This window comes from Melozone crissalis, unplaced genomic scaffold, assembly GCF_028551555.1.
Source record: "Melozone crissalis strain CALT ecotype California unplaced genomic scaffold, PUWL_Pcris_2 ptg000002l_1, whole genome shotgun sequence".
NCBI lineage: Eukaryota > Metazoa > Chordata > Aves > Passeriformes > Passerellidae > Melozone > Melozone crissalis.
Window position 1 is genome coordinate 16,943,434 of NW_026535780.1, and position 10,624 is coordinate 16,954,057.

At 37.1% G+C, this 10,624-nt stretch overlaps 1 protein-coding gene across 1 annotated transcript; it reads right to left on the bottom strand.

Moving 5' to 3' along the window:
* Positions 1 to 3,263: 3,263 nt before the first annotated feature.
* SLC7A13 (solute carrier family 7 member 13) lies at positions 3,264 to 9,567 on the bottom strand. The gene is made up of 4 exons (XM_054269996.1): positions 8,844 to 9,567; positions 6,283 to 6,414; positions 4,254 to 4,618; positions 3,264 to 3,509 (listed from the first exon to the last, which is right to left on the bottom strand). The coding sequence occupies exons 1-4, from the start codon at positions 9,565 to 9,567 to the stop codon at positions 3,264 to 3,266; spliced, it is 1,467 nt and encodes a 488-aa protein (XP_054125971.1).
* Between the last annotated feature and the right edge of the window lie 1,057 nt (positions 9,568 to 10,624).

Sequence of the window (10,624 nt, forward strand, 5' to 3'; positions counted from 1 at the left end):
GCCATACTGGAATAATTTAAATCACAATTTTTGAAAATTGAAATTAATTCTGTTTTCCCCATTTTCTATACCAAACTTTAAATCCTCATGCTTAACTTGTGGAATTTAAAAAATCTCATAGTTGTAATTTAACATTTAGTAGACTGTAAGTCTTAAAAGAATTGCAGCTACTCACAGTTAAGTCAGAAGTTGAGCTAAAGGATACCAGCTATTCATCTAAACCAAAGTGACTGTTATAATTTGTCCTATTTTCCTTTTTATAGTATTCTTGGAACTTAGTTCCAGGGGACTAAAGGCATTCTGAACTTACTACGAAAAATCAGCTCCAAGGTACCCTGTCTTAAGAATCCAAAGTTAGTGAGCAATTTTGGTCATGCCTCCTTTGTTTCCATCTAAAAACTGGAATGAAAGGAAATGGAAATCTGTATATAGTGTCTGAATAGTGCATGTTCACCAATTCCCTGGCTCTTTGCCCTGCTCCTAAGATAAACATCCATACTTGGACTTGAATCTCCATAAATGGTTCCATCCAGGTATTTGATGCGAATTGAAGGATCTCGGGGAACATCACAAAGCTGATTTCTTGTGCAACCTACACATCAGCTTAACTTACTTTCAGCAAGCAAAGATGATACCACTGACACAGCTCATAACAGTCCAGAGAAATTAGTGGTTGTTTGTGAAGGGCCTAGGTGCTGACATGAGGAACACCATAGAAAAGTCTGTAAGATATCAACAATGTCTGTCAAGAGCAGCATTTGAGCATAGTGTGATAAACAAAATGCAAGATCACATGCTGAAACGGGGAGAAGATGATAGTGAATTATTTGGCACCATCCATTCATTCCAATAAGTGAGGTAAGAGCATATAGAAAGAACAGTTTTTGATCTAATAATGCAAGGCCATTGAAAGATGCCTTTGCAGAGGGGCTTAAACTTGCATGGACATTTTTAATTCTGATCTATTCTAAATCTTCTCATCTTGTACATTTATGTGCCATTTCCTAGATTTTTGTTTAAAAAAAAACTGTCTACTTCATATTCCAGAAAGATACATAAAAGCAATTTATTTCATATTAAATTTCATTGGGACTTTTGAGTTCCCTGATTGACTGGAACTGCTAAACCTTTATATTTGAAGTTTGTATCATTAACAAATACATGCTCCAATTACACAAACATACCCTGACATATGTTATCAGTGGGTACTCAACTCATTAGGGAATTAAATAGATAGTTGACAAACTATCTATTTAAGAAGATAAGAAATAACATGGAAATAACACACCCAAGTGAGCAATTTCCCCCGATGCTTGCTTTTCCTAATCATTTGGTGTATAATACATTATTATTGTTACATAAACTTTTTTCCTTACAACTTCCACTTTTTTTTTACATATTAAAATATAGATTTAAATAAATTACTTGAAAGTTCATTTGAAAATCTGTGGCATTGCCACACGTGTATTTACAAATGGCTGATGAATGCTTTAGTCACAGTACAATAATTTCTTCCATTTACAATTCAGTTCTTAAAATGTAACTCCTCTACAATGTTGATGAGTCTCATGATGTTTTGAATTTAAACAGCAAGAGAAATGTTTTTCCAATAGCACTATTAAGTGAAATTAAACATTGATTCCTTTCTTGCATTCAGCAGGATCCAGTCTCCAGTTCAGCTGTATACATGGCAGTCCTCACTTGTATGAACTTCTCTTCATAGAGCCTGTTAAAAGGTATAATGTTTTCTTCAAATTTTCATTCTGTGTCCATTATCACCTTGAGAAAAGCCACTTGCTACATATATTTGTTTTAATTTGGGGGCTCATTCCAGTGCAAAGTCAAATCCTCTTAAGCCCTCAGCTGATTCCTGGTTTTATTGATGGCCACCCTAGACTTTGGGTAGCTATGAAGAATTCTTTATTTGTCATTGTGATTTCTAAAATTGTTATACATTAGTGAATCGAGTATTGTAGCAAGATTTTTTCATTCCACTGTGTTGTAATACAGTGCCCTGAAAGACAGTTTCACCAATACAACATCGATCAGACCAGAGATCACGGTGGAGAGTGATGTTCAGCTGGGGCCATCTGCTGGTTGTGTTGCTGATCTTTCATTGCCAGATTTGGAAAATCACTTTCTATTTGTAATTCTATTGTAATTATAAAAATAGCAGCATGTATTAATAATCACCTCCAAATGATGGTTTGTATGTACTTTTAATTTATTTTTAAGATTAAATATTCCATGTACTTTATATGGCTCAATTATGAGAAGAAAAAAGAATTCAGTTATATTGTTTTCATAAACAAAATTTAAATGGAGGGAAGGGGGCTAAAAAAAGCTTTTACTTCTCAATAACACCAAAACTAAAACAAGGAATAAAGTAATATTGATGCTAAGATGTAAATTATTTAGTAAAAGAATCTACATATCTTTAGCTTTTATTTCTGTGATGAAAAGGATAAATAATTTTTATTGTCTTGATGCATTGTAAGATTTCACCTTGAATTTTTATGTGTTGTTCTAAAATAGCTAAGACGCACCATGTCCAATTTTCTTGCTATTTAAAATGATCAGTCAACTCTATGATAGTCTTCAAAGGCTTTTATTAAAAATAAATTAATGCCAAAAAAAGTAGCAGATGAAGAAAATATAAAGTCTTTAAAACCAAAAGTTCTAATCAATGAGCTACTGCAAACTAAGAATAATCCAGGCAATTTAGTTCAAAGTGTGAGTGTATTTTTATAATTATGCTATTATGTATTTATTCACTTATTGTATGATAATACTGACAATTATTTGTGTTTGTGTGATTGAGTCTTATTTCCATTTTTGCAAGACTCTAAGCAACTTTTAACTGTGTTTTCAGGAGCAGCAGAGAGCATTTTACAGATTTTGCAAGTTTAAGAGAGATCCTTTGCACATATTAAAATAGTATACATATAAATTTATGTATTTACACAAACAAACATATACATATTAACTTATACTAATGCCATGATTTATTTGATGAGGACGTGTTTGGTCATAGGTTGGACTTGATGGTGTCAAAGGTCTTTTCCAACCTAGTTCATTCTGTGATTCTGTGCCCATACATACATGTATGTGCATGTTTGCAATATATGTGTATACATCTATAAATGTATATGCATACATGCACACCTATGTATCACACCAACATCTAAATTGTACTGTTTATAGCCTCAGTTAAACAAAATCCTCTGTTGGCTCTTAGTTGTACTGAGATTAAATATCTGCCATTATTCACATTTGCCCTCAGCAGGTCCATCAGCAGGACAGACTTCTAACAGGAGCTGTAGGTGGCAAGTAATTTTATCGAGAAATGGAAAACGCAATTTAAAATGTATAAAAGGCATATAAATGATGAGACTTCCAAGCATAAACAGGAAAGCGTAAACATATTGCATATTTGGAGACCAGACTATGGGAGCTAGAACTAGGAAGAAAGACATTGCCACCATCATAAATGGAACTGGTAAAAACACCTGTAAGAGAAAGGAAAAAAAAGTGGGTTAGGAAATAAACGAACCAACTGGGACTTTTCTGCCTCATTCATTAGAGTAACAATGTGTTTGCCACAGTACAGTACCACCTCTCATGCTGCTATAAATTCACCCAGGACAAGAGTCATCTGACTCAAGTTGCCTATAAGAGAGGAATCTTTTTAAAAATATTTGTTTAGGCTCCTTCTTTTGTCAAGGGGGAGAGACAGGCAGTATTGGGAATCCATTTTTTTCACATATGATAATATGGGTTCCTATAAGACACTCAGGGCTGGGTGCCTGGAAACCTTCACAATGAGCATGCACTTCTAACCCAAGCTTTCTGACTGCTGGAGTAAGAAGAAATTCAGCCTATCTTTAATGCCTGTGATTATGTCAAGGAAGATGAGAGCAGATAGAAGTTTAATGAACTGAAGGGCAATGGGTCCTAAACTGTTGTTGTTATTGCTCCACACTGGTATGGTTCCACATTGTTTGCACATCTACCCCATTCTGCAAAGAACCATCTCATGTGTTCACCTTCTCTGGGGCAGAGACCATCTGTTTGTTTCTCTTCTTTTTACAGTGAAGCAAAATTTTCAAATGAGGCTCAAATGAGGCATTGAGATTATTATTTGTAATTTTGTGACTATCCACTTTAAATTTGCGCTTCTTCTATAACTTTTGCATGCTACCCAGGACTCAAAAAATAATATATAAAAATATTTTAAATTTAGATCCATTTACTTTGTATGGTCGGTGTAGATGAGGTTCCCGGTATCGAAGTACAATCAGGCTTGCACAAGTCAATCCAGTCATAAGCCAGGCAGAAAATCCAAAGTAATTTGTTAGCATAATAAGGTCAGAGGGGATGATAAAAATGGATGCAATGGTGGTTGAAAAAATCATGGCTGGTGCTGGCGTACAGGAGTGGACATTAAGCATGGATATTAAGAGAGGTAAATGTCCTGACTGACTTCCAGCATAGCTTAATCGACCGAGTGTGAACATGCTGCAGTTGAGGGCACCAAATATTGAGACAGCAACAGAGAGAGGAATGATCCAGGCAACGGAGGGGATCACTCGATCAGCCCAGGTGACTGCCACAGCAACTGCAAGAAAGCAAAGAATTTGTGTAGTACAAAGACCATCTTCTGAATAAGTGACAGACTCAACAGGAACAAAACTTAAAATACAAGAAGCACCTATTATTTACCAGCAATGCCTGCTTTTTCATAGTGGTAGTCAAACACTAATCCAATCCTAAAAGTATTTCATTCAGGAACTAAATATTTCCTGGGAGGATGACAGCAAGGAGTGCTGCCTGCCAGAGCAAGCCAGGGAAACCTGCTGGGGCCAATAGCACAGTCATGGACTGCCCAGCAGGAGTGAGTCACATCTCACATCCTTCATCAAAAGCACACACACCTGGGGAAGGAAAGAAAATTAACTCCTTGGTCCCTGACATAACCATGGTGCTGACACAATCTGCAGTTTCAGGAAACTGCCAACAAGAGCACATCTACAGTCAGAGATGAGTCAACAAATGTGCAATTAATGAGATTTTGCTTTGGGTGGAACTGGGAAATGTGAAAGATTGTTTCTAAACAAGAGATATTCAATATTGCTCGGAGATTAGCTACAGCTGATATTGTAGTGAGAACAATATTTAGTGGGTCTATAATCAAATGCCTTGAGGAACATGGGTCTTGCAGTGTCCTGTGCGGCACAGGAAGTAGTTAGAGGTGGAGAAAACAGTCCCCCAAACCAAAAAAAGAAAAAAAAAACCAACCAAAAAAAAAGGTCAAGTAGTGAAGGAACAAGAAATGTTTGAAAAAGTGCTATAATTTTAAGGTTATCTTCTGAGCTGGCATAGGTAAACACAGTTCCCCTGGTATGCATGAAGCTGGTCATGCCAGCTGGCAGCTGCAGTTCATGGATAGTCTGGTATTTGCTGCCTCCTTCATTGTAACATACAAATGCTCCATCTCTCCCAGCAGACAGCCTGACAGTGGCTGAGCGACAATATGAGGTTACTGAGTGACTGGTAGACTGTTTTCATTTATATTAGTGAGCTTTTTTCATAGGAAAAAAAATGATTGATCCATCCAAATGAGGTATGGTTTTTGTGAGGCCTGTAGGCAAGGTCTGACAGCTCAATGTCATTACAGTGTGATTTAAAATGTGCTGCTTGGACAATCACGGAGAAATACAGTTCCCTTTGGAGCCTTACATGGCTAGTTAATTGATCCAGGATCTGAGAAAGGGTTTATACACACTGGATTTTGTATAGGCTCTTCTGAGAAGTCACAGTATTTATCATGAATAATGCACACCCAAAATGGCTACATGTTTATGTCTATAGTCTTTTCTATACTCCTGAAAATGTTAGACTTGTCCACCTCCTAAAGAGTGATGGCTTTTGTCTGAGACTCAATGAGATAGAGAAAGAAGGAGGAGATAGGATTAAAACTACAGGAAAACAAAGATCATCTCTATACTTGGGACCTGACTTTCACCTTATTTTCCAGGTTTTAATACACTTCTGATTTCTTTTTAGACAGTGTAGGGAAAAGCCAACAATTTCAACAATCTGCCTGCATTCATCCAATTTGTATCATACAGTAAAATTAAAGAAGAATTCTCTGTTAAAAGAAAATGAACCTAAATTTCTGGACTGTGAAGTAAGGTGAGCAGAAGTAACCCTGGGCAGTGACATCAGACGGATATGTCAATGGGCCAGTCCTTTTTAATTAAAAAAATATGAAATACATACCTGAGGAGACAATTTCCTTAGGTGTGAGGACAGTCAGATATGAGATGTTCACTAGTAAATAAAAAACAATCACTGCAGGAACAGCAGTCATCACAGTTAAGGGGATATTTCTGCTGGGGCGTTTCATCTCCTCTGAAAAATACAATTTAAAACAACAAATGAAGCAAGCAGTGTAGCTTCTGCAAGTGTTTTTCAGTGGTGAAGCTGTGCAGTTTGACAAACTGATGCCAAAGTCCTGCCCCAATCCCTAATCATGGCTGCTAAATTCTCTGCTTGTGAAGTCCTACAGTGGTTCTCAAACAGGTTAATATCAAAGATTCTTAAACAATATTGTTTTACTTAGCTATTTTTAACTATTTTGGAAGGAGGGCTGGATGAAGAGCTGATTGATTCACAAAGTGATGAGTGATAATTTCCCTTTGATTTGATTAATCACATATTTGACTTACATTAGAAAAGTGATTTGGTAGAAAATTTTCAAGTAGCCTTACCTGAAAATCACTAGCTTAAACATGAGACTCTTAAGTCACATTATTTATTCTCATGTCACCTCATGAATCCTGATCTTAAACTTAGTGAGCATATTTGTGTATTTCTACTCAAAACCTTTCTCTTTGCTCTCATATCAGAAGTAACAGAAAAGACTGAAGGTATAGACATAAGACCAATAATGCAGTGGCTTTAAAAGGGGGCCATTCCCAGATGGATTTTGATTATTATCATCTTTTCCAGGGCAAAGATGGTGGAGGAAAACTGTTTAGTGCTAAGTCTGATAGCTTAGAACTACTCTTACCAAACAAGAAAAAAGCTGAATTTTGCAGGTGTATAACTCAGACACAGGCACACATTCCTGGGCATGTCATAGTCCCAGCAAAAGATGGAGCTGGTTTCCAGAAGCTTAATCTCAATCACCCTCATCTCAATCAGAAAGGTTCTTTTTAATGTCTTTCACTCCTTCCTCTTGTTCCCTCACCACTTCCCACTTCCCTCAGCATTTACAGACAATTTCCTCAGTATTACCAGCAAATAACTGATAAGAGGAAAGAAGTGAAAAGTGAAATGTGCAGCTTACTTAAACTCTTTTTAGGAGACAGAAATCTGCTTCCTGCTTTACATTTGATTTCTATCTTCTGCTCAGGACATCAGCCTTGAGCCATGATCCCTGTGCTGGCTGTAGTGCATGGAGACAAGACTGAAGGACCACAATAGTGAAATTCAGATACTACCAGAAAATTTGGGATTTATTTCAGATATAAAAAATACACTTAGTAATTTTGAGCTCAGAAGAGAATAATCACCAAAATTTCCAATTTAAATTTATCTTTCCATTTGTTTTGTTGTTTATTGCAGTCTTACCAGCCAGCTGGCACCTGATCCATCAGCTGAAACTCGCAGAAATGAAGTTATTGTTGAATCATAGGAAACTCAGGTCAGTTTGGAACAAATGCATACGTTACATTTGTCTAAACAGCTGTGCTGTCCAGTGTATGGCATTTATTAGTACTGCTAACTGATCAGAATAAACCTGTATTTTACCAGAAGTCTTGCATTTTCTCAGGCTTACAAAGCCAAGCACTTGTCTTTAAGGAATTCCTAAGGTTTCAAAACCACACTTTACTGATTTTTACATATATATATATTTTTAACTGCAGCCTATTTTTAAAGCTGGAGTACCTGGATTATAAAGACAACAGTCAGGTTTTTAAACATTAACCAAATTTTCACACTATCCTCACCACTGAACTTTGTGGTATGCATTTAACACATTCCGTTTATTTAATATTTTACATGACAGAGGTCAATGGATACAAATGGTTAAAGATATAACAGCAATATCTGCTTGCTTACAATATAATTCCATGAATCTGATGATACTATAAAACTCTATTGATTTAACTTGTGATGTGAACACCTAACATAATGAACACCATCTCTGTAGCTTTAACGAAAAAGTTTATTTCTGCCATATGTCAGCAGATACAGAATAGGGAAGTAAACAGATATTCAAAAACCTTTTGAATTTTAAAATGGAGTACAAATTCTATGAAAAAATCTATGCCACCTTGCACAGACCTCTCTTTACCCTCTACTGGACTTCAATATTTCCCAGGAAAATATATCCCATAAAATTACTACATTCTAACAAAACTCAAAATTAATTTGACCATGTTCAAACCAGCTGCATAACCACTGATAAGGCACATATATTTAAACAGAAATTACCTATGCACACATAGTTTGGCATGGATAACTTGATACTTTCCTAAAAATACACTGACATGGACACTGAGAAAGAAAAAATGCAAATATTTAATGTATGAAAAAAAATTAACTGTTATGATTTCTCTTGTACTTTCTTGAAAGTGTCAGCTTCATTCTGCACAAAAAGCAGGAATTTTCCCTGGAGAGGAACAACGCCTCTTCTACCAGCCCAAACAAACACTTACGTAAAATGAGAAGGACCCTGTGGTCTTGAAGCAGAGACAAGTTCTCCCAAAACAAGCTAAGGAACACAAGAATGAGAACTGCAGAACTAAATCTAAAGAAGAGGAGCAGAATACCTGCCATGTAGTTGAGGGACCACCAGCCGCCGTACGCGTACAGCCCCTGGAAGAAGGCTTCGGCAACCTGTGAGGCGTTGGGGATCTCTGAGCTGAACATGTCCTCAAACCTGGCCAGACTCTCCTTTTGCCTGGTAACGAGGAGAACTATGCCACCAACAGCAATCACAGACAAGGCCATCATCTTCAGCAGAGTGAAAACTGTCTGCACCCACGCAGACATTTTGACGCTGAGGCCATTCAAAATCCCCAGGGACCAGAGAACAGCCAAGGCCAAGCACTTCTTCAGCACATCTGGTGCAGGACAAATGCCATAGAATGGCTGTGTGGCATATTCAGCAAACAGCAAGGCTCGAGCAGCATTTGATGCTGGCTTGGTGAACGTTGCTGTCCAGATAAACACGAAGGCGGGTAGGGATCCAAGGCCTCTTTTAATGTGGCTGTACTCTCCTCCGGAGAAGGGCAGAGCGGTTCCCAGCTCCGCATAGCAGAGGGCACCCATCAGAGAAACCAGCCCAGACGCGGTCCAGATCGTTAGTGCAACGCCAACATTGAGTAAGGAATGTTTTAACACCCCTGTGGGAGACACGAAGATCCCAGCTCCAACAATTGACCCTATAATAAAACTTACCCCATCAAAATAACCTATATTTCTTTTGAGTTGAATCTTGGCTTTTCCTTTTCTTTGCACATCTTTGGGGTCATTGTTTTCTTCTTTTCCCATTTTTTTGTGTTTTTTTTTCACAGCAGGTTTCACTTTGTGGTTAGCAGTCTGTCATAGCCCTGCTTGCTAGTGAAATGTTATGGGAAGCTTGGCTTAATCATTCAGAAAAGAAAGCATACTTTGGGTTTGATGTCTCCTGTGTGAAGATAATTAACCAAATACTTCAAGAAACACTGGCAAATCATGTACATGTTGGTTTAATATGTACTTCAGAAATTATAAGGCCTGCAGGTATTTTTAAAGAAAACAACATTAAAATTAATGCATGGCAAATGCTCATTTCTCAGATGATTTTCATCAACAGATTTCATTTTGTTTAATGTACATCTTTAATGTACAACCACAGAGGTGAGTAAATGTGACTTCTACATCAACATTAGGGAAAGAGGAAGGATATGGCAACATGAGGAAAGAAATCAACCTTCCATATATTATTGACAGTGACATGGATGTTAGATGAACAGCCTGCCACTATTTTTCCACCATCTACTCAGAAAAGGGACAGTGATAACCAATAATCACCAGTATGCTTTGCCAAAATCTCATCAGTCACTGGGTATATTGGAGCTTGTTTATACTTCACTCATTAAACATTGCCCTAGAAAGAAAATTACCAGTTTTATTCCCAGTTTTTTTCTGAGCACACAATGATAGACTAGCATTCAAACATGTCCTAAGATGGCATTAATCTTCAGACACTGCTGTGAGGGAAGGAAAGAAGCTGTATCATAATTTTCATTTCTGCACGGGAGCTGTGGAACAGAAGGAAGAAGGTTGGAAGTTCCCACTGGTGTCGCATGTGTCTTTTAAGGTGTGGCTGCTGATTTTTCTACATACTTATCTGTTTCATATTTTGTGTTAGGAGCTTTTCTTCAATCAGATGTGGAGATGCCATAAACAAATTACTTTTGTACCAAAATGTATTTTTTTTTAAAGATGCAGAGAAAAATGGGCAGAAAGAAGAAAACTTACTGAAAAGAAGCTCAGCATGAACCCTAAGGGTTGTGTAAGTGCCCAAACTCGTAACTGCAAAGTTCTTACTTTTTGTCAGTAAAGT

Excerpts from the sequence above, each read along its gene's own strand:
- SLC7A13 (XM_054269996.1), bottom strand. The coding sequence starts at position 9,567 with ATGGGAAAAGAAGAAAACAATGACCCCAAAGATGTGCAAAGAAAAGGA. Across the intron at positions 6,415-8,843 it reads GTCCCTCAACTACATGGCAG|AGGAGATGAAACGCCCCAGC; the intron begins GTATTCTGCTCC and ends TGTATTTTTCAG. Across the intron at positions 3,510-4,253 it reads ATCTACACCGACCATACAAA|GTGTTTTTACCAGTTCCATT; the intron begins GTAAATGGATCT and ends TTTCTCTTACAG.